The sequence below is a fragment of the Chlorocebus sabaeus genome, chromosome 2, assembly GCF_047675955.1.
Source record: "Chlorocebus sabaeus isolate Y175 chromosome 2, mChlSab1.0.hap1, whole genome shotgun sequence".
NCBI lineage: Eukaryota > Metazoa > Chordata > Mammalia > Primates > Cercopithecidae > Chlorocebus > Chlorocebus sabaeus.
The window spans coordinates 36912646-36936940 of NC_132905.1; the positions used below are offsets into that span (position 1 = coordinate 36912646).

Consider the following 24295-nt stretch of genomic DNA (forward strand, 5'->3'; position numbering starts at 1 on the left):
TGTCACTTCAGTCTGACACCATCTTGACCACACTTGTTTGTTTTCTTATGTCCTTCTTTACAGTTCACAAAAGGCGAGCAGCAACTCCATATATTCAAGTATTTTACCAACAAGATACACCATCCCATCTCCGCATGATCTCAGACTCATTCACCACAAAGTAAAGGGGCTGGAATGTGTGATCTAGAGGTACTTTCATCTTCAAATTACAATTGTCCCTCAGTATCCCTGGGGGATTGGTTCCAGGACCCTTGGTGGATACCAAACTCCACAGATGCTCAAGTCCCTTGTATAAAATGTAGTATTTGCATATAACCTACGCACATCCTCCTGTATATTTTAAATTAGCTCTAGATTACTTACAATAGCCAGTACAATGTAAATACTATGTAAATAGTTGTTAGGTTGCATTGTTTAGGAAATAGTGAGAAGAAAAAGGTTTGTACCTGTTCAATACAGATATGACCATCTTTTTTTTTCTCTGAATATATATATATATATATGAGACAACATTATATATATACATATATATATATATATGAGACAGGGTCTCATGCTGCTGCCCAGGCTGGAGTGCAGAGACACAATCACACCTCACTACAGCCTCAAACTCCTGGGCTCAAGCAATCCTCCCAGCTCAGACTCACAGTCACTGGAATTACAGGTGCGTGCCACCACACCCAGCTAGCTTTAAGATTTTTCTGTAGAGACGAGGTCTCACTCTGTTGCCCAAGCTAGTCTTGAACTCCTAGACTGAAGCAATCCTCTCACATTGGCCTCCCAAAGTGCTGGGATTATATGTGTGAGCTATCGCACCTGGCCTGTTTCATTTTTATGAGATTTCTGTATCAGTAACATTTATATAATATCATATATGTTAATTACTACAAGGACTGGATATGTAGTATTTGTTTGTTTGTTTGCTTTTTGAGATGGAGTCTTGCTGTGTCACCCAGGCTGGAGTGCAATAGCGTGATCCTGGTTCACCGCAACCTCTACCTCCCAGGTTCAAGCGATTCTCCTGCCTCAGCCTCCTGAGTAGCTGGGATTACAGGTGTGCGCCACCATGCCCAGCTAATTTTGTATTTTCAGTAGACACGGGGTTTCACCACATCGGTCAGGCTGGTCTCCAACTCCCGAACTCGTGATCCGCCCGCCTTGGCCTCCCAAAGTGCTGGGATGACAGGCGTGAGCCACTGCACTTGACCTGCATATGTAGTATTTGAACTGAAAAGCCAATCCATTCTCCTGGATAAAGAGTTTATCTTGGTTTTCTTTGAGACTCCCTGAAATCTCTACCATTGGGTTTCTTGTAGAAAAGTGGGGACACCTATATGGATATTTCTGGCTTCCCTTAAATCTCTGTATGATGTTCCACCCACCGGGGCTGTGGGAGCTCTGCCCTGTCTGTGGGACAAAACAGAGAAGCAAGCAGAGTCTGAAAAGAAAAATCATTCACCATGACCAGCCATCTCTGAGGAGATAGGATCAAGGGACAGGCAGGGAGAGGTGAGCGCTAGGCACCTGCAGCGCTGGCAGGGTGCTCTCAAAATGTTACACAGAGAAGAGAAAGATAACGTCAGAGCACAGTCAAGAGCACTAGTGCAAACAAAGTTACTTCTTAATTTATCTAACATCTGACTTGCTTTCTGGGAACAGAAAATTATGGCTGTAGGAGGGGATGGAGCTGGGACAGACAGACGGACGATGGCTGGACATGCATGGCTGTCCCAGGGGGAGCTGTGTCAGAAAGGGCCCGGCTCCTGTCACCTCTGTGGTACTCAACTTTCTTCTCATCCCCTCCTCACAAACATATGAGAAGCCTCAAGCCTCCTGAAGGAAATTCCGTCTCAGATGAGCCGCTTTTCAGGACGCATGTGACAGGGTTCAAGTCAGAAATCTCACATAACCCAAGCGAATTTTTCTCCTTGCTGATGCTCTAATACTAATCATGGTTATTCTATCATAATTGGATGTTTCTGTCTTGTATCATTCCTATAAATATAAAATGAAGAAAGCCTTGGGAATGACATGGCTTATTCAATCAGCAGAGCCTGCACTCTGAACGTGAACCCAAAAGTTACTCTTTTGGTTTTGAATTCTCCAAAGTTTGATTTCCAAATTCTTGATTTTTCAAAAATATCAATTCAGCAAGACACAGACTCAAATTAAAAAATATATATCTATAAAAACTGGACCATCTGTCTGTATTACTTAAATAACCAGAGCGTTGATTTTTCACCAATGTGCCTTTTGCTCATCTATGTCCCAAACACACTTCCAGGTGATATCAAGAGAGGCTAGATCATTGTCTATCAATAACACATTTGCCTTCTTAAGTGCATTTAAAAAGGCAGGAATAGAAAACGAAGTCAGAGAAAGGACATGAATTTGCCTGAGGAGAGTTCCCTATGAGGGAGGCACAGTGGCCTGCTGACAGGGCAGGTGAGGCTTCTTCGAGGAACTAACAAGAGGTCGGATTCACCCGGACTCTCTACTAGGCCAGCAGTGAGTGGTTCTTTTCTTCATTTGTTTTGGCCCAAGGGCCATTTCAGGAAAATTTACTGGCTGTTTTTTTTCCCCCATTCAATATAAAAATACTGGTCGGTGCGGTGGCTCACACTTGTATCATAGCACTTTGGAAGGCCAAGGCAGGTGGATCGCTAGAGCTCAGACGTTTGAGACCAGTCTGTGCAGCACGGCAAAACCCCATCTCTATAAAAAAAATACAAAAATTAGCCAGGTGTGGTGGCGCAGGCCTGTGGTCCCAGCTACTTGGGGGACTGAGGCAGGAGGATCGCTGGAGCCTGGGAGGTGAAGGTTGCAGTGAGCCGAGATGGCTCCACTACACTCCAGCCTGGATGACAAAGTGAGACTGTCTCAAAAAAACAAACAAAAAGAAAATACTGAGTCTTGTAGAAAAAGTATTATTCCTTCAAAGTTAAGATGACCAACAAGATAAGGCACTGCTGTTAGCACTAACATCCAGGCACGTTTAAGAAGTAGGAACGGGGAGGAGCTTTTTAGCGTTTTGATCATGAAAGCAGGTTGCAGTCTAGGACCAAGATCCCCATTCTAGATGATCTTGACCTTCTGATAGAAAAGAACCCTCCAATTTCACATTTTCTATCTGGCCTAGATGAAATTATGGGATACTTTTGGACATGGGTATCCTTCATTCTTTCAACAGCAGCTTGCAATTGTTTTGTTCAACTCCTAGATGCACTTCAAACTGTGAAACTGTATAAGACAATCTGCCTTCAAGAGACTGTGACACTCTCTCTGATTACCAGTGTGAGCTGCTCGCAAGCCCAACCCATGTGGTCTTTGTGAGCCACACACCACTGGCCCATACCAAACCCCTTCACCATTCTGCCCCTGTGACAAACCACTAAAATATCTTTCTGGAAAAACAAAACCAAACCTCTGGAAGTTACCACATTGAAAACATGTAATCTTAAGAAACCACTTTCTACAATGTAGAATTTCCATAGAGGGAAAAACTAGGACACTGTTCCGTTTGCTAATAACTTTCCTTTGACATTTGTATCCTTATTCAGCTGATACTTATCAAATGCCCATAGGAGCCAACTACAGACCCCTGTGCTTTCCTTTATGACAATGAAGACCGACACTCACCCTGGCGAAATGGTCGTTTCCGAGAAGCGTCTGCAGTAGGACAGGCAGCTGCTGCTCCAGGTGAAGCTTCAGGCAGAGCTGGGTCAGCTCCTGGCGGTCCAGAAAGCCGGTCCCTGTGGTGTCACAGCTGCTATAGACTTCCCTGAGCTGCGAGACATAGTGGTTCTCTTCTTCATCCATCCCATAGCAAGCTGGCAGTGTGCAAGGGAAGAAGAAAACATCAGGACACTTTCCCGCCTCCCCTCTCATTCCCACACTGCCGGTGAGTTCAAGCTACGTGGTACAGGCAGGGGCAGGAGCTGGCATGTGGGGAAGGCATCAGGGACCCTTGCAGGGCCAAGCACGGTGGGAGGACTGAGCTCCACCCTTGCAGGAGAGGCCAGAGCAGGTTAACAGGGAGTGAGGATAAATAGTCCTTCAGTCATCAGTCACAAGAACTAGAATTCCTTTATTGTATGAAAAATATCCATTAGGCCAGGTATGGTGACTCACACTTATAATCCCAACACTTTGGTAGACAAAGGCGGGAGGACTGCTTGAACCCAGGAGTTCAAAGGTGCAGTGGACTGTGACAGTGCCACTGTTCTCCAGCCTGGGCAGCAGAGCGAAACCCCATCTCAAAAAGGAAACTATTATAGAATAATTAGAAAGTAGAGGTATGTAGTATAAAGAAAACTAAAACCATCAAAAATTCCACTACCATACAAAAACACTACTATTAATATTTTGACCACCATACAATCTAATTTTTTTGTGGGGAGGGGGGAGACAGGGTCTTGCTCTATTGCCCAGGCTGGAGTGCAGTGGTGCAATCTCAGCTCACTGCAACCTCTGCCTCCTGGGTTGAAGTGATTCTCCTGCCACAGCCTCACAAGTAGCTGTGACTACAGGTGCATGCCACCACTCCTGGCTAATTTTTGTATTTTTACCAAAGACGAGGTTTCACCATGTTGGACAGGTTGGTCTTGAACTCTTGACCTCAAGTGATCACCTGCCTTGGCCTCCCAAAGTGCTGGGATTACAGGTGTGAGCCACCACATGCAGCCCAGATTAATTTTTCTGTATACATGTACAAATGTAGTTTTTTTCCTTACAAGGTTTTCTTTCTTGTAGTAAAAAGGCAGTAAAAATTTTACTAAATTGTACTAAATAAAAGTGCTTACAATAAGGAAAAAAAAAGGAAACTCCAATAAAAATATACAGAGGATGTTAATAAATCACAGAAGAAATATATATAATTAATAACCATCTAAAAATGCTCAAATTAAAACCAAGATATGCTATGTGTAACTGTCAAATTATCAAGACTAAAAATCCTGGATGCCTATTGTAAGCAGGGATCTCACCCACTGCTGGTGGAAGGAATTGGCAAACATTTCTGGGGGGTACTTTGTCTGTATATGAAGAATACTTAAAATATTAACTGTCCTAGTGTCTCACTTACATGAAATTCCTTATATTTAAGAAAATAGAGCTACAGACAAAAATGTGAGTTCATCAGAATATTATTTATATAAGAACAGGAAAGAAAATAACCTAAAATATCCAACAGAAGAATAGTTTGTCAAATTATTATGTATTTATATGACAGAATATTAAACAGTCTTGAAATTCACATTTATTTATTTTTGATTGTTTAGAGACAGGGTCTCACTCTGTCACCCAAGCCTGGAGTGCAGTGGCACAATCATAGCTCACTGTAACCTTGAACTCCTGGGCCCAAGAGATCCTTTTGCCTCAGCCTCTCAAGTAGCTGGGACTATGGATGCATACCACCGTGCCCAGCTAATTTATTTAAAATTTTTTTTACCAAGATGGGAGTCTCACTATGTTACCCAGGCTGGTCTCAAACTCCTGGACTGAAGTGATCCCTTGCTGTGGCCTCCCAAAGTGCTGGGATTACAAAGTGTAGCCACTGCACCTAGCCGAAAATTACATTTCTGAAAAATATTTAATAGCATGGGCAGTGTAGAAGAATAAAAACTTTATAATAATAATAATAACTAATACACTTACTGGTCACTTTACATATAATAATCCATTTATGCCTTATAACAATTCTACCAAGAAGTTTCTGCAACTTTCTGGAGGAAAATATATTTTAAAAAAGGGGAAAAAAGAAACAAACACACCAAAATGGTAAGAAATGCTTTCATTGGCCTGGGCGCGGTAGCTCACGTCTGTAATCCCAGCACTTTGGGAGGCTGAGGCAGGTGGATCACGAGGTCAGGAGATCGAGACCATCCTGGCCAACATGGTGAAACTCCGTTTCTACTAAAAATACAAAAACAATTTAGCTGGGCATGGTGGCAGGCGCCTGTAGTCCCAGCTACTCAGGAGGCTGAGGCAGGAGAATGGTGTGAACCCAGGAGGCGGAGCTCGCAGCGAGCCAAGATTGCACCACTGCACTCCAGCCTGGGCAACAGAGCGAGACGCCATCTCAAAATAAATAAATAAATAAAAATAAGAAATGCTTTAATGGTATTACACATTTATATTTCCTATGTTGTATATTTTTATATCTCTCAAAAATTTTAGAACAAGTAGAACACTTTAGTAACTAGAAAGTGTTACTAAAACATAAAAAACATTAAGGCCCTAAAGATATTCAGATAAACCACATAAAACCACCAATATTAGGCCATCATTCTGACCCACAAAAATGGCAATTTCATACGGTTCAGCCTATAAGGTAGGCACAAGAACTAAGGAACAATTCTAAAAAACTGAAAATAAAAGGAAACAACAAGATGAAAAGTCAATCAAGCTCATTCATAAACAAGTAATTCGTAAACATGAAACAATGAAGCAACATCCCTTTCCAGTAAGGCACAGCACAGTAAATGCCAGTTCTATATAGATGTCACTTTAATGTGGTGGGTGGCATTTACTTGCCATCATCCACATGGAGTAGGGAGGTCGGAGTCAGAAGAAGAATGTATGAGGAGTTGAAATCTGTGCAGATCAGCTCCCCAGTGTAAAATGTGCATGCTCCTCATCTTACTCAGGAAAATAATATAATCAACGATATAAAAATTAACGTTGGCCAGGTACGGTGGTGTGAGCCTGTAGTCTCAGCTTCTCAGGAGGCTGAGGCAGGAGGATAACTTGAGCCCAGGATTCAAGGCCGCAGTGAGCCGTGATCACACCACTGCACTCTAGTCTGGGTGACAGAGCAAGATCCTGTCTCTTAAAAAAAAAAATTAATTAGAATCTTCACGGTGACATTAAATTGACTGTAGAAAGTGAACACAGCTGACCTTTTAATTAAACACCTGTTGATAAGCTGTAAAAACAGCCAGTATCTACACTGAGAATGAACAAACCGGTTCATAGTCTCAGAGGACGTGCAGGTGAAAACGATAACCTGCTCAGCATCTGCAAGGGCCTGCCCTATTTGCTAACCAAATTACTCAACCCTTCTCAGACAGGAGTACACAGAAGTCCAGACAGGGCGAAGAGGAGTGAACTGTGAACATCTGCCTCCTCTTTCAGACTGTTTTGAGATGGCAACAAAGAAAATGGACAGAAAACCATCAACGATAAATCGGAAAGCAAACTAAGCCTGGGCAATATGGTGAGACCCCGTCTCTACAAAAAATAGAACTAGCCGGGCGTGGTGGTGCATGCCTGTAGTCCCAGCTACTTGGGAGACTTAGGTAGGAGGATCACCTAGAGGCCAGGAAGTTGAGGCTGCAGTGAGCTGTGATAGTGCCACTGCACTCCAGCCTCAGCAACAGAGCCAGACCTTGTCTCAAAAAAAAAAAAAGAAAAAGAAAGAAATGAAAAAGAAAGACAAGTGGTAAAATCCAGAATGTGAAAGGCAGAGAACGGGGAGAGAGGGCAGAGTGGCTGGTGGAAGGACCCCAGGCGAAGGTGAGCTGGATGCCTCCAGGGTTCACCCAGCCCACCAGGGCCCAATTTCCAGCCCTTTCCTGTGTCTCCAGGAATCACAAAAAAATCTGTTTTGAAAATTCCTCCACTTTTTTTCTATTTTATGTTTAGTTGTAACCAATTCAACCATTTAAAGTATATAAAATAAAGAAAACAAAATAAGCCTGTCCCTCTACCCTCCCTGCTTCCCAGAAGAATCACTGCTTGGAACGCAGGCTTTGAGATCATTTCTAAGACTAGAAGAGATGGGTGGTGAGGCGCATGCACGTACATAACATACAGACACACATGTATATACATACTTATGTATAATAAGTATAACACTGAATACATTATTTTCCAACTTCTTTTGAAACTTGCACTGAGAGAGCGTTCCCTGTCTCCCCCATTTAAAAAAATGCAATGCGCTCTTGTGTGCAGGGCTGTAACACGATGTATCTAACTAAGTATTCTCAGAGAGAGACGGGTAAATCCAGGGTTTCCTCTTACATCACCTCCTGCTTGTATGGGCATATGTAATCTGAGGGGCAGGGAAGAAGACAAAACCTCCTGCATCAAACACTCCTGCACCTTCCTCTTCGTGAGCTCTGAAAGGCGTGAACCAACCACTGTTTCCTCCTGACCGTGCCCCACAAGCCATGCCTTTGGGAAGGTCCAGGAGTGCGTCCCAAACAGCGAGGCTTGGAGGAAACATGCGGCTGGGCTGTTTTCCCAGCGTCAGAGGGTAAAAAAGGGATCTCTTCATCTCCTGGCTGTGGGCAAGTCCTGCACCTAAGCCAGCCGGGGGTGCCTGGCCTTGGCTCTCAGCTCTCCCTATACCACGGCTATTTGTACTACACAGGAGAAGGCACAAAATGGGGACTCAAAGTTCTTTCTCATGGGCATCTTTCCCTTTCTAAACAAGATGGGGAAAGTCTCAAATTGGGGCCTGCAGAGCCCTGGCTGCCCCTAGAAGGACAGCTCTATGTGCGGCCAGGCCTGGCCCATGGCACTGCAAACCCTCTGTGGAACTAAGAGAGGCACAAAAAAGAAAAGACCCTGCCACGGCTGGGACTGCAGGGGCAGCAAGGCTGGAGAATGAGCTCCTTCCCCGCCACCTACAGCAGCTGGGCCCGCCGGTCCCTTCCATGTGTGGGGCTCTCAGGAGGCCCCAGCCACAACGCTTCCCTTCCTCCCAGAGCCCCAGATTCACGTTTCTGAGGCTGGGTTGGGATTTCCAGAAGAGGAAAGGAGCTTCAATTCCCTTATGACTATGAGTCAGGCATCCACAGGAGGGCTGGCCAGCAGGGCCGGCGCGTGGGAAAGAGCGGTCCCCTCTGGCCCTGTCTTCGCGGGCTCATGGCACAGGCAGTAGGGCAAGCCCACCCATCTGACCAGCCAGCCCCCAAGGGGACCTGCAGCTCTGCCCCACCATCCCCACGTGAGCAGGGAAGTACAGGCAGCCCCTGCCCCTTCTCAAGGCTGCACCGAGCCTTCTCAAGCCCATGAGTTACTGAGCATTCAGAGCTGCCCCTCTCCTCTCCTCTCCCTCACTCCTGCATCTCAGACTCTGCCCAGAGAGCAGATGCTTCACCTACTGGTGAGTCAGGTGTGGGCAGGCGAGTCAGACACAGCAGGTCTACAAGCCAGTCGAAGACCTTTCTGTGACAATTCACCAGCACATGGCCTAATCCCCATCCTAGATAACATCCAGCCACATTTTCAAAATAAAGGAAACGAGGAGGTACTGTCTCTATTTGCATACACCCAATAGAACTTGTCCTCCCCTCACCCCAGGAAGAGGGCCGAAGCGTCTTTCTGTAGTCTCTGAAATACCCTATGACCAACTTTAGCAAATGAGGCAGTTGGAAACCCTGGCCAGGAAAGCTTAGAAAAACCCCAAGGCTCCACAGAAGACTGCATTCACCTGGAAAGCGGCCTGGCTCAGCCACATAGGAACCCCGCTGCAAAGAGGCTGGCCACTTCAAGAGGCTGCCCTGGGATCCAAGAGCCCCAGAACACAGCCCAGGCGACAAGACAGCAGACAAGCCATGAACCCCGCGGAACTGTGGAGTGTCTCAGAAGCAGTGGAGCAGCCTAAAGGTGGGGCTCAGAATTCCAGCATTCACACACACTCCACTCCCTGGAGTCTGGAGCCGGTGATGCAAGGAGGATGTGGGAGAGGAGAATAATGAAGGGGCTGAGCCCAACACACACACAAGTGCACTCAGAGAAACTGCACTACCCACAGAAGGAGAGAGGAAAGCCACTTCAGCCAGGAAACAAGACTGCTGGGCAAAAAGAACGATCCGATACCAAGGGAGGTTTCCTGGACACTGACATGTTACAGTGGCAAAACAGACGTCGACCGCAGGATCAGAAGACAAGGAAAGCTCCTATCAAGTGTATCTAAACAATAAAGATAAAAAATGAGAGAGAAAAAAAGGGAAATTAAAAATCAATTCCATACATTAGTCAAATCAGTGTGGTCCCAGCACAAGCAGACATAGACCCATGGAAAAGAAAACAGACCCCAGAAATCAACCCCTATGCATACCATCAAATGATCTTCAACAAGGGTGTCAAGACCACAAAACGGTAAAAATACTGTCTCTCCAATAAATGCGGTAGGGAAAACTACAGATATCCACAAGCAAAAGAACTCAGTTTAACCCTTCCCTTCTACCACATACAAAAATTACCTTTTGTATAATTTACCAAAAATGGATCAAAGACCTAAATGTAAGACCAAAAACTATAAAACTTTTTAAGCCGGGCGCGGTGGCTCAAGCCTGTAATCCCAGCACTTTGGGAGGCCGAGACGAGCGGATCACGAGGTCAGGAGATCGAGACCATCCCGGCTAACACAGTGAAACCCCGTCTCTACCAAAAAAATACAAAAAATTAGCCGGGTGAGGTGGTGGGCGCCTGTAGCTCCCAGCTACTCGGGAGGCTGGGGCAGGAGAATGGCGTAAAGCCGGGAGGCGGAGCTTGCAGTGAGCTGAGATCCGGCCACTGTACTCTAGCCTGGGCGAAAGAGCGAGACTCCGTCTCAAAAAAAAAAAACTTTTTATAGTTTTAACTAAAATAGTGTAATAGTTTTATAAACAGAAAGCTTCATGATGTTGGATTTGGCAGTGATTTCTTAGATATGTCAGTAAGAGCACAGGCAACAAAAGCAAAGATACACAAAGGGAACTACACCAAACTTGAAAACTTGAAAGCACTGCAGGGCCAGGCTGGTGGGAGCAGGGGAAGCCAAAAGAAAAGTAGGTAAGCTCTAAGTCTGTCCTTCTTCCTGGCCCAGGATACACAGTCCTCCTGTGCCCAGCTTCTCACCAGACACCTGCACGTTAGCTCACTGCAACCTTGGCCTTGTCAGTACTGCACAAAGCCCTCTTCAGCATGCAGCATAAACACTATTCTATAAAATCCCCAACAAAGCTTTGTCTCTTTGCAGTCAGCTCCTCTCTTCCTGCTGTGCCTGTTGCCCCCTTGCAACGTATTTTTCTACTTTCTTTCCGCCCTTCTTACAGGTAGGTAAAAATACCTTACCTACCTGTATGGTATTTTTCTATTTTCTCTCTGCCTTTCTTGGTAAATTATTCTTACCCCTGCGCTGCCAGCCCCAGATAGTTGCCGCTCAACTGTGACAATAACCAAAAGAATTCAAAACAGCATCTCAAAGAGATACAGTCATGTATCACTTAACAATGGTGATAAGTTCTGAAAACGTGTTGTTAGGTGATTTCGTTGTTGTGCAAACATCACAGAGTGTGGTAGGCATGGCCTACCACAAACCTAGGCTACAAGCAGGTTCGTTTACTGAATACTGGAGGCAATTGTAACACAATGGTAATCTAAACATATCTAAACACAGAAAAGGTACAGAACTACAGTATTATAATCTTATGAGACCACCACTGTATATACAGTCCACTGCTGACTGAAACATTGTTACGTGGTGTGTGACCATACATACAGTCATCCCTCAATATCCATAGGGGGTGGTTCCAGGACCCCTCGTGGAAACCAAAATCATAGATGCTCAAGTCCCTCTCTAAAATTACATAGTATTTGCCTATAACCTACGCATATCCTCCTGTATACTTTAAATCGCCTCTAGATTACATATAATACTTAAGACAAGGTAAATGCTGTGTAAGTAGTTATTATACCATATTATTTAGGGAACAATGACAAGAAAACAAAAAGCTTCTACATGTTCAGTATAGAGGCAACCATCACAGGCCTTACTACATTTTTTATTCATGGTTAGTTAAATCCACAGATGTGGAACCCATAGATACAAAAGACTCACTGTACTTCTGTGTACAATAGAATATTATTACACCTCAAAAAGGAGGAAAATCTTGTCATTGGCAACAACATGGATGCGCCTAGAGGACATTAATGCTAAGTGAAATAAGGCTGGCACAGAGAGACAAACACCACAGACCTTACTCAGATGTGGACTCTAGAGCAGCTGGCTGCAGAGAAGCTAAGAGTGAACAGGAGTGACCAGGGGCTGGTGTCGGGGACGTGCAGGTGTTGGGTAGGGGTGCAAAGTTTCGGGTAAGACATGAATAAGTTCTGGCGATCTACTGTACAACGTGGTGACTATAGTTAATAATAACATATTTTATACTCGAAAATTGCTACGAGAGTAGATCTTAAATGTCACCACAAAAAGTATTAAGTATGAGAGAGGACAGATATGTTAATTAGCTAGATTTAACAATTTTATAATGTATACATGTATCAAAACATCATTTTGTACACCATAAATACATGCCATTTTTATTTGTCAGTTATACCTTTATAAACTGGGGTGAGGGAGAAGTTCTAGAGATCTGTTACAAACCTAAGCGAATCTAGTTAACATTACAGAACTGTACACTTAACAACGGTTAAGAGGGTAAACTTCATGTTGTGTTTTTTACCACCATTAAAGTAAAATATATTTTTTAAAAAGAAAGAAAGAAAAATGTTCAAAATATGGTGGCCTGCTTTCTGAAACTGCTCAACTCTGTTCTCCTGTAGCACTTCTATCTGGATTTTCTCCTTGCCTCCCTCTCCCGCAAAATAATCAATCCCGAAGCTCTACACATCCTCGAAAAGCCCAGAAAAGGGAGCCAAGGGAAAGCAAAGGGGAAGTGATTAGAATAATACAACACTTTTCCAAGCACACAGATGGAAAAGTCATTCCGCTTGAGAAAACAAATGAAAAGCACCCGCGCCAAGCACACCCTCGGGAACCTCAGAGCAAACTAGCGAGTGAGCCCGACAGATGTCCAGAGAGAAGGAGCAGCCCCACATCACAGCAGCAGGGATCAGAACAGCACCATGCCTGCAGCAGCAAGGCTGAAAGTTCAGAGCCAACCCAGGGCCTTCCACGTGCTCAGGGTAGTAGATGACTTTCCATCTACCCAAGAGGCTATAAAATCCACGCTGAGCACACACTTCAGCAAAACAAGGGGTGAACCAAGAAAGCTGAAGACAAAGGCTCACGATCTGGGCTCCATCCAAGATGGGAGGCTTTGGTGTAGGAGCTCAGCCAGGCCAGGGATGGGAGGTGACCGACCCCAAACAGACTGCTGTGTACTGCCCACTGAGCATTTGGGAAAAATAGGGATAGGCTTTTGACAGGGCCGATGGAGCATTTGGAAAAAATAAGAATAAGTTCATTAAAAAGCGAGCCAGGGCCGGGTGCAGTGGCTCACGCCTATAAACACAGCACTTTGGGAGGCCCAGGCAGGTGGATCACTTGAGGTCAGGAGTTTGAGACCACCCTGGCCAATATGGTGAAATCCTGTCTCTACAAAAATACAAAAAAATACAAAAATTAGCTAGGCATGGTGGCGGGCGCCTGAAATCCCAGCTACTCAGGAGGCTGAGGCAAGAGAATCGCTTGAGCCTAGGGGGCGGAGGTTGCAGTAAGCTGAGATCATGCCACTGCATGGTCCAGGCTGGGCAATAGAGTGAGACTGTCTCCAAAAAAAAAAAAAAAAAAAAAAAAACCAAAATGATAAGCCAGTAAAATCCCAGACAACATCAGCCTCTATAAAGCCAAACCCAGCAAAAGAGTAGAAGTATAATCACGGCCAACCTGTTGGTTCTGCAGTGGACAATGTTATGCAGTGACAACAGCAAAAATGCACAGTGGCCACTGGGGAGCCTAAAGAGTATAAGAAATAACAGCAGAATGAGCTTCAATTACCATGTCCATACTCTGTATGCCATAAAACAGTATAGTTAGGGTATGGACATGAGTATCAGGAGAAATGTCTAAAACTGAAACGTGGTTGCCTCTAAGGAGACACATGGAGAGATGAAGGCAACAGAGCAGGGTAGCTGATGTCAACATACACTTTTTTAAACTTTCTGCCTTTCTTTGTTTTTGAAACAGAGTCTCCCCGGAGTCGGCTGCGGTGCGGTGGTGTTGATCACAGCTCACTGCAGCCTCAACCTCCTGGGCTCAAGCGATCCTCTCACCTCAGCCCCCAAGTAGCTGGGACTACAGGTGCGTACCACCCTGCCCGGCTACTTTTAAATTTTTCTGTACAGATGGGGCCTCCCTATGTTACCCGGGCTGGTCTCAAACTCCTGGGCTCAAGTGATTCTTCTACCTTGGCCTCCCAGAGGGCTGGGATTACAGGTGTGAGTCACCACACCTGGCCTGAATGTTTTCATTTTTAAGCCATGTGAGTATGTTATTTGACAAAACAAAAACTGACGTCAAAGAGCCGCGCACCTGCTGGCTCTGCACATACAACACAGCAGTGCTCCTGGGGAGGCGTGAAGTTCATTATGGAGCCAGTCCTCCCCACACACAAAAGTAAAACAGAGTACAGAATACCGGAGTAAACACTGAACTTCACAGATGCAGCACCGCACATGCACAGCAGCGTGGCTGTCAGGTAGCACCACCCTCTGCAGGGGACAGAGGCCCGCCACTGGGAGGCCCCCTGGAGGGACGGCCCTGGGCTGCTGCCGGTGGAGGGTGGTTCTGGGGAGGAGGAACCCAGAAACGAGCTTTGTGCCTTCACCGTCCCATTGTGTGGGGCGCAGCTACCTCAGGACACTGTCTCCTTCAGGCCCACGGTGGCACCACAGGCCACCATTAACGGGGCTCCTGACAAGAGTTGAAATGCACATCACGTTAATTGCACATCTACACTCGCATGCTTGCCGCTTGGTCTCTCTCCCTCCCCCTTTCTCAGGGACCCAGCCTCTACCCGCCCCAGCAGCATTCACGGGACTAACATGGTGCCCTGCCCAGGCTGGAGCCTCCCCTGGGGTTGGAGCTTGGCTTATCTGGGTGAAAGACACCTTGGCATGAGATGTTGGTGGCCGCCCCTGGCCCATCCCAACCCCGCAATGCCACTGGAAGATGAACATCCAGTCACCGAATGAAGGGCAGGGAGGCATGGGCGTGGACTGTGCACCTCTGGCCCTGTCCTGAGAGGGGACTCCTGTGGTTGCCAGGTGAGGGGAGCTCTGTTTCTGTCCAGCTTCTTCCTCGGAAAGCAGGGGCTGAGAGGGGTGGGCTCCCCTACCTCTGCTGTGGCCTGTGGTCCTATGAAAAGGCCTCGCTCCTGGACAGTGGACCACCATGGAAGGGAGGAGTCTGCCAGGTCCTGTAAAAATACTGTGTGATATATTTTCTTTCTTCCCCCACAACACAAATTACACCCACATTTGCTTTCCAGAGTTCTCTCAGCTCACCCCAGCTTCCTCTGGGTAAGGAATCCTTTGACGCCCTGGACCTGATGTAGATGGTGGGCAGCCCTCAGGGGCACAGCCAGGGCAGACGTGGTCCTAGGCTGCCATGTGTGGCTGGCCAACCATGGCATGGCCTCTGCTTCCAGGCACGGACACGGCCTGGGCCCAAGGTCACAGTGATGGGTAGGGCTGGGGAGCACAGAACTGGGGAGCATAGGGGTGGGTAGCACAGAACTGGGGAGAGCACAGAACTGGAGAGCACAGGGGTGGGGAAGCACAGAACCTGGGAGCACAGGGCTGGGGAACACAGGGTTAGGGAGAACAGAGCTGGGCTTCAGGGTGGCAGCAGAAGACACTTGCCAGCCAGGGCTCTTGGGCTGTCAGCTGCTGCTGGAGAGGCCCTGCCCACTGACCTGTAGTGTTTGATCAAATGACATGAGTGTTGCCCTTAGTGACCGGCAGGCACTTGATAAATGTTACCAAAACGTACACTAACATGGGCAGGACTGGGGTCAGCTAGCCCTAGCAGTGCTGATGCCCAGAATCCAGTGTCCGATTTCCCTACAGCACAGCTGTGTGCACACTCATGGAATCAGCTGGGACAGCAGGGGTAAGGAGTCAACAAACAGCCATGCTCCTGCTGCCAGGGTCAACGGAGAGAGGCCAAGGTCACATGACAGGGTTCATAGCAGTGGGATCTTCCTGACCCATGCAAAGACAACCCTGGATAAACAGAGATTGGCAATGCTGACTCCATAGCCACGGAGAACCAGCAACCTGGCCCACACCTCGCTGTGAGGCCGCAGGGCCCCTGCGTGGCCAAGGCAGGCAGCTCAGCTCTGGGCAAGTCCCAGCTCCTGCCACTTGCGGCCTCATGGTCTACAGGGTGGACTAAAAACCTGCTACTAAGGAGGCGATGACTGAAAGGGCCAGGTGGCTCCATACAGAGACTGCTGCTTACTTACTACACACTGTAATACTGCCACCAGGGACACCAGAACTACCATCCCACGTATGTACAGGTGCCCAGAATCCGAGCCTCATGCTGCTCAAACCCTATTTCCAGGGGTGCCCTGCTGCAAATCAGCCTTCCCCTCCCTCCCTACTTGGAAATACAACCAACGCAAATGACAGAACACTGACGGGAGAAAGACAGCCGCCCTAATTCTCCCCAGGGAGGCCACAGCGCGTGAGCTGCCCACCCACAGCCCTCTGTTTAGACTTCCCAAAGCTTCTGCGTGAGGGCAGAGGCAAGGACACCCCTTCTCTATCATCCTTCCACAGACCACGCGGAGGAGGAAAGAAACAGGGAGCTTTCCCTGAACTCTCAGGACCAAGACATTCATTCAGCACTGCCACTGCACACCCCTGCGGGTTCCTGGGGGCTCCCAAGCCTGTGCAGGCACCTCGGTGCAGTCTCACAACAAGCAGCTCACTATAATAACACACACTGTTTACCTGAGCAGTTCCGAGGCCTCTTCAGTTTCTTCTTCATGCAAACTGAATTATTAATACTCAGTATTCCACATGTGCATAAAATGTTTGCACATCAAAATCACTGGAAAACCTGGCCAGCATTCAGCAGCTGACTACAAAATTGATAAAAAGCAACACAGTTTCTCTTAGTTCCATTTTTGGAAACTGGAATGAGTAGGCTCTCAATAATCCTAATGCTATAAAGCTTAATTTAAGATACAAACATAAACTTTGCCAGCAAGTGAAAGAAAATCCTGTTTTCATCCAGAGGCGAAAAGCCCGTCCTCCAACAAACTGGACACTGCCCCAAAGATAGACAATGTGGCCATCGCTCTGCAGGACCGTGCAGCCCTCTGGAGGCCGGAGGAGCAAGGTGTTGGTTTGCATTTAATTTAGTTAATTTATGCACAGTGACGAGGGAATTTAAGCTATGACCCCCAGAATCCACTGGGCATTAAGGGAAGAGAAGGGATTCATGACCACTCGCAGGCAGCCTAGGTGTGCCGATTACCTAGGGACCCAGAGTGTCCATAACAAGAAGCCATTCCCAACACGGCTCTCTGTAAATCCTGCTCACCCAGAAAGAACAGGGCTGAGGCAGCCGTTTGAGGGTGCTCCTTTTTTATCTGGAAAGATGTTATAACCCCAATAAAACACTGAAGCCGGTGCCTACCTTCCAGCTGAGCGGACCTCAGTGCCACTTCAAACGGCCTTGCCAGCGGGAATCAAGTTTCACACTCCGGCAGTTCTGCGCTATTAGGATTAACTTCTGCTTTAACTGTTTTCATGGTTTTTGCTAATTTTTCAAAATTTTTGCTATTTATTCATTTTGCAGGCACAGGCCTGAAATATCTCGACAATCAAGTTTGAAAGGCTATCCTTTTTTTTTTTTTTTTTTTAATCAAATAAGGTTTAAGAAGCTTTTTTATTGTTCCAGTCCCAAAAATATAAAAATAAGCTTATACCTCATTTAAGTGTTAATCAGTATAATACTTACTTTCCCTACAAAGTAGATTTTCAGACTAAAAACTATAAAGATACCAAATGTTAAAACTGTCCTAGAACACCTATCTTTCTACGGTCTCCTAAAAAAAGACATCTCAGTACCTATCAATGCCAGACTGTGCTGTCAAAGTCTCTGGTTTTAATGTGGGTTCTGCCACTTTCTAGCTCTGTGGCCTTGGACACGTTACTTCACCTCCCTGAACCTCAGTTTCCTGATCTGAACAACCCGATAAGGACATTATGAGCATTAAAAGAGCTAATGCTAAGCATGCTAACATGTTAGGTACTGAGACCTGTGTCTAATAGATGGCAAGTACTGAATAAATGTTACCATGCCCCATTAAACAGGCAACTGTGTCTGGGACTGTACACATATCTCTAACCATCTACAAGCTGGGTGGGCATTTATAGCTTCCAAGATAAATAATCATATACAGCTAATCCTGTAAGTTCCTACTGTATGTCAATATATGTAAAGACTTTTATATCCATACATACTTATATTCATGCTAGGACTATAGCAAATTTATATGTGTATCCATATAATTACAAAATACCCATACAATTAGTTATAGACATGAGATTATCCACAAACACTTCTATGTATATAAAATGAGCTCTCTCTATATATATCATTACAAAAATAGGAAACTTTATTCTCAGCATCAATATCAACTTCTAACATAAATCTACTGTAAAGAAAGCAACAGTTCCTCTTTTTTACTGGAAATAGCCAATAACAGAAATAGAAGAAATGAGAGAACAAGAAGAGTACATTTGCAGCTACCACTATAATAGCTGTAATAAGACCAGAATCATCTGTGTATGATCAAAAACACTGGGAGGAGTGACATTGTGCACAACAGGGGAGCGGGAAGCTCTAGGGGGTCAGACGCTCCCACAGAAACTACTGAGCAACTTCAATCAACTATTTCAAAACTCTGGAATCATTTCAGATCCTTACGGGCCTGCTACCAACCCTGTTCCTGCTGCCCTAGAGCTGGAGGACAGCAGCCTGCACTCCTGGGATATCTGGCTGGTGCCAGAGTGGGCAGTGGGGACCCTGTCCTCCAAAGCGTGGGTTCAGGGTTTTGGTTGGTCTAGTGGTTCCTTTAGGGAATGAAGCAGACCTTGCCTTGCATTCAGCCTTCCTGGTCTACAGAAGCTTCCCTCAAAAGCATCTATCAGAAGATACAAAGGGATGGGAGTACCTTTTGGGAAGGAAGAAACTTTGTCAGGTCACTGGCTGACTGTGAAGAACAAAAACTTCAGTCACTGCACACAAGAAAGATTATACAATTTGAAGAATGAAGAAAAAGAATGAAGAAAAATGAACACAGTCTAAAGGTCAAGTGAACAATCATACACATCAGAGGAGACTAGAATGGGGCAGAAAAAAACATTCACAGAAAAAATGGCCCAAAACTTCTCAAATCTGATGAAAGACATGCATATTTTGATCCAAAAGGTAAGAAACCCAAGAAGAATAGTCTTAAAGAGACCCACACTGAGACTCACTATAGCCATATGGTCAAACCCTAAAGGTAAATAGAGAATTCTGAAAGCAGCCAACCAGCAGCCCTCGGAGCTGCTCTATGGAATAGCCATTCTTTTGTTTCTTCACTTCTCTAATAAACTTGCTTTCACTAAAAAAAAAAAAAAAAAAAAAAAAAAAAAAATTGCCCAGGCATGGTGGCTCAAGCCTGTAATCCCAGCACTTTTGGAGGCTGAGGCAGGCAGATCACTTGAGGTCAGGAGTTCAAGACCAACCTGGTCAACATGGTGAAACCCCCCCTCTACTAAAAATACAAAAGTTAGCCAGGGGTAGTGGCAGGCACTACTTGCCTGTAATCCCAGTTACTTGGGAGGCCAAGGCAGAGAGGAGAGGAGAGGAGAACTGCTTGAACCTGGGAGGTGGAGGCTGCAGTGAGCCAAGATCACGCCATTGCACTCCAGCCTGGGCAACAGAGCAAGACTCTGTCTTCAAAAAAAAAAAAAAAAAAAGAAAGAAAGAAAGAAAGAAAGAAAGAAAAAGAAATATGGCTGTAGAAAATCCTATAGATTACACAGACACACACACCCCCCCTCCCAAATACCCAACTGCCTGTTAGAAACAATAAGTGAATTCAGCAAAATTGCAGGATACAAAATGAGCACTTAAAAATCAGTTGCAGCCGGGTGTGGTGGCCCATGCCTGTAATCCCAGCACTTCGGGAGGCTAAGGCACACAGACAGCTTGTGCTCTGGAGACCCAGACTAGCCTGGGCAACATGGCGAAACCCCATTTCTACAAAATATACAAAACTTAGCCAGGCGTGGGGGCGTGGTGCTCTGTGCCCCTAGTCCCAGCTACTCAGGAGACTGAGGTAGGAGTGAGGCAGGAGAATAGGGTCTGGGGGAGGGAACCTATGGCTGTTTCATGCCCAACTAAATTGAAAGGAAAACCCTAACTTTCGACGCCTAAGTAACAAAAGGACCAGAGGCTACTCCCTTTGCAAACCCCCAACCTTTTCTGCGTGGTAGATGGGAAATTGGCTGTCCCCAACCAATCATACTGATTGCGGGTGGAGTCCTCTTTTGCAACTTCGTAACTTTACCTTAGCCTCTGATTGGCTGCAAAATGCAACCAATCAGATGTTGCACAAGAGTGTAACATTTGTAACTCCATTTCAGCCTCTGATTGATGCTGAAAGCAACCAACTGCAGGCCACTACTTCATTTCCATGAGGTGAGCATGAAGTGGCCAATGGCAAACCTCTAGTTGGAGAATTTTGGACAGAATATTCTGTAGGCAGGCCCTTGAGGCGCTGCTCAGCCCGCTCCCGCCCCACACCGTGGAGTGTACCTTCGTTTTCAATAAATCCTTGCTTTGGCTCTTTCATGGCTTCATTCTTTCTTTGCTTTGCTGGGTGTTTTGTCCAATTCTTTGTTCAAAATGCCAAGAAGCTGGACAACTTGGAGTCAACACCCTCCACCAGTAACAGGTGGATCAATTGAGCCCAGGAGGCAGAGACTGCAGTGAGCGAAGACTACGCCACTGCACTCCAGCCACAGCAACAGAGTGAGACTGTGTTTCAAAAACAAACAAACAAACAAAAAATCAGTTGCAATTCTATATACCAGCAATGAACAACCTGAAAAGGAAATTAGGAAAACAACTCCATTCATAATAGCATCAAAAGGAATAAAATACTTTCAAACAAATTCAATGCAATCCCCAACAAAATCCCGAAGTCACATTTTGGAGAAATGAAAAAGCCCATCCTTGAATTTATATAAAATATTGAGTGACCCCTAATAGCCAAAACAATCTTGAAAAAGAAGAACCAAGTTGGAGCACTCAAACTTCCCAGTTCTGGAGCTCACTACAAGGCCACATGAAGCTGGACTCTTACCTTACATCATATATAAAGATTAGGCCAGGTGTGGTGGTTCAGGCCTGTAATCCCAGCACTTCGGGAGGCCAAGGTGGGTGGATCACCTCAGGTCAGGAGTTCAAGACCAGCCTGCCCAACATGGCAAAACCCTGTCTCTACTAAACATACAAAAAATTAGCCGGGCCTGGTGGCAGGCACCTGTAATCCCAGCTACTCGGGAGGCTTAGGCAGGAGAATCACTAGAACCCAGAAGGCAGAGCTTGCAGTGAACTGAGATCGCACCACTGCACTCCAGCCTGGGTGACAAGAGCGAAACTCCATCTAAAAAAATAAACAATAAATAAAAATGGGTTAAACAAAAAGGTAAAGGCTAAAACTATAAAACTCTTAAAACATAGGAGAAAAGATTCAGGACACTGGATTTGGCAAGCATTTCTGGATGGCACCAAAAGCACAGGTAACAACAGGAAAAATAAAATCAGATAAATTTTCATCAAAATTAAAAATTTTGTGCATCAAAAGACACTACCAAGAGAACAGATACTCCAAATACCTTGATTTGACTATTATACATCATATGCCTGTATCGAAACATCACATGTACCTCATAAATATGCATAACTATTATGTGTCCATAATAATTAAAAATATTTTTCTTTTTTTGAGATAGAATCTTGCCTATGGCCCAGGTTGGAGTGCAGCAGCACAATCATGTTTCACTGTATCCTCAACCTCCAGGGTTCAAGTGATCCTCCCACCTCAGGCTCCTGAATAGCTGGGAGTACAGATGTACACCATCACTCCTGGCTATTTTTTTATTTTTTATTTTTTTTTGTTGACATGGGGGTCTCATTATATTGCCTAGGCTGCTCTCGAACTCCCGTGTTCCAGCAATCCTTTTGCCTTGGCCTCCCAAAGTGCTGGGGTAACAGGCATGAGCCAGCGCGCGCAGCCAAAAAAACTTTTTTTTTTTTTTTGAGACAGAGTTTTGCTCTTGTTGCCCAGGCTGGAGTGCAACTGCACAATCTCAGCTCACTGCAACCTCTTGCTTCCCAAGTTCAAGCGATTCTCCTGCCTCAGCCTCCTCAGTAGCTGGGATTACAGGCGTGTGCCACCACACCCAGCTAATTTTGTATTTTTTTTTTTTTAGTAGAGACAGGGTTTCACCATGTTAGTGAGACTGGTCTCAGACTCCTGACCTCAAGCGACCCACCTGCCTTGGGCTTCCAAAGTGCTGGGATTACAGGCGTGAGCCACCGCGCCTGGCCAAAAAACACTTTTTAAAGACACTACTAAGAGAGGGAAACACAGATGGACACACAGTGGTGTGTGCCTGTAGTACCAGCTACTTGGGAGGCTGAGGCAGTAGAATTGCTTGAGTCCAGGTGCTTCAAGTCCAGCTCAGGCAAATAGCAAGACCTTGTCTCTTAAGAAGAGAGAGAATCTATGCAATAGAAAATACCCGATAAAGAATTAATATCCAGAATAAAAAACACTACAAGTCAACAACAAAAACCCAGTTCAAAAATGAGCACAGGGGTGTGGTAGCTCACACCTGTGGTCCCAGCACTTTGGAAGGCCAAGGCAGGTGGATCACTTGAGGTCAGGAGTTTGCGACCAGCCTGGCCAACATGGTGAAACCCCATCTCTACCAAAATTATAAAAATTAGCCAGGTGGGGTGGCGGCTGCCTATAATCTCAGCTACTCGGGAGGCTGAGGCAGAAGAATCACTTGAACCTAGGAGGCAGAGGTTGTAGTGAGCAAGATTGTGCCAGGGCAGTCCAGTCTGGGTGACAGAGCCCTGTCTCAAAAAAAAAAAGGCAGATATAAAAAATTCAATTGTAGGACGGGCATGGTGGCTCATGCCTATAATCCCAGCACTTTGGGAGGCTGAGGGGGGTGTATTACTTGAGGCCATGAGTTCAAGACCAGCCTGGCCAACATGGTGAAATCCCATCTCTACTAATACAAAACAATTAGTTGTGATGGTGAACACCTGTAATCCCAGCGACTCAGGAGGCTGAGGCAAGAGAATCACTTGAACCCAGGAGGCAGAGGTTGCAGTGAGCCAAGATCATGCCACTGCACTCTAGCCTAGGCTACAGAGAGATCCTCTGTCTCAAAAAAAAAAAAAAAATTCAATTTTATTTCTATATACATGCAATGAACAATCCTACTAGAGCATCAAAAAGAATAAAATACTTGGTATAAATTTAATTTAAAAATGTAAAACCTATACTCTGGAAACAAACATAGTTGAAAGAAACTTAAGCCAGGTGTGGTGGCTCACATCTGTAATCCTAGCACTTCGGGAAGCCAAGGCAGGCAGACTGCTTTAGCCCAGGATTTCAAGACTAGCCTTGGTAACATAGTGAGACCTCATCTTTACAAAAAATGAAAAAAATCAGCCGGGCATAGTAGCGTGTACCTATAGTCCCAGCTACTTGGGAGGCTGAAGTTGGAGGATCTCTTGAGCTTGAGCGGTTGAGGCTGCAGTGAGCCAAGACTGCACCACTGCACTCCAGCCTGGACCCTGGGCAATAGGGCAAGGCTATGTCTCTAAAAAAAAAAAAAACTTTAAAAGTAACTAAATAAATGGAGACACATCTGTGGTAGTTCCTCAAAGATATATTCACTTCTTAATATCTGGAACCTGTGAATATTATCTTATATATTAATAGCAAAGAAAGTTAAGTAGATTAAGGACCTTGAGAGGAGGAGTTTATCCAAGATTATCCAGGTGGGACCTGATGTAATTACATATAGCCTCATGAAAGGCAGAAAGAGTTTTGAGAGAGAAGAGGAGAGGGCAGTGTGACAAGACGCAGAGGCTGGAGTGACGCAGCCATAAGCCAAGGAATGCCTGCAGCCCCCAGAAGCTTAACAAGCCAAGGCACAAATTCTTCCCTGGAATCTAGAGAGAGCAAGCAGCCCTGCCAACACCTTGTGTTTAGACTTCTGGCCTCCATGACTGTCACAGGATAGATTTCTGTTGTTTAACCATAACTCAATTTGTTGTAATTTGGTACAGCAGCCCTAGTAACTAATACAACATCCCAAGTCTCAGTGTTGTTAAGACGGCTGTAACTCCCTCACCCATCACAGAGTTGATGCATTCTCTACCCAAATCCCAGCTGGCTTCTTTAGAGAAATTAACTAGTTGACCTTAAAATTCAGATGGGGCCGGGCGCGGTGGCTC

General features: G+C 45.6%; 1 protein-coding gene across 21 annotated transcripts in view; it reads right to left on the reverse strand.

The window, feature by feature from the left end:
* The window catches only part of NINL (ninein like), a 133758-nt gene that overhangs the window by 64523 nt on the left and 44940 nt on the right, over positions 1-24295 (reverse strand). For 4 of the 21 annotated variants that reach the window (XM_073007581.1, XM_073007591.1, XM_073007580.1 and 1 more), the window contains 2 exons: positions 20564-20785; positions 3640-3830 (listed from right to left, as the gene is read on the reverse strand). In XM_073007581.1, coding sequence (XP_072863682.1) covers positions 3640-3830; positions 20564-20600 — 228 coding nt within the window. In that variant the 5' untranslated portion in view covers positions 20601-20785. Of the gene's footprint in view, positions 1-3639; positions 3831-15071; positions 15156-20563; positions 20786-24295 lie in introns of those variants that run through there. The other 17 variants (XM_073007604.1, XM_073007603.1, XM_073007599.1 and 14 more) reach the window with 10 other exon arrangements.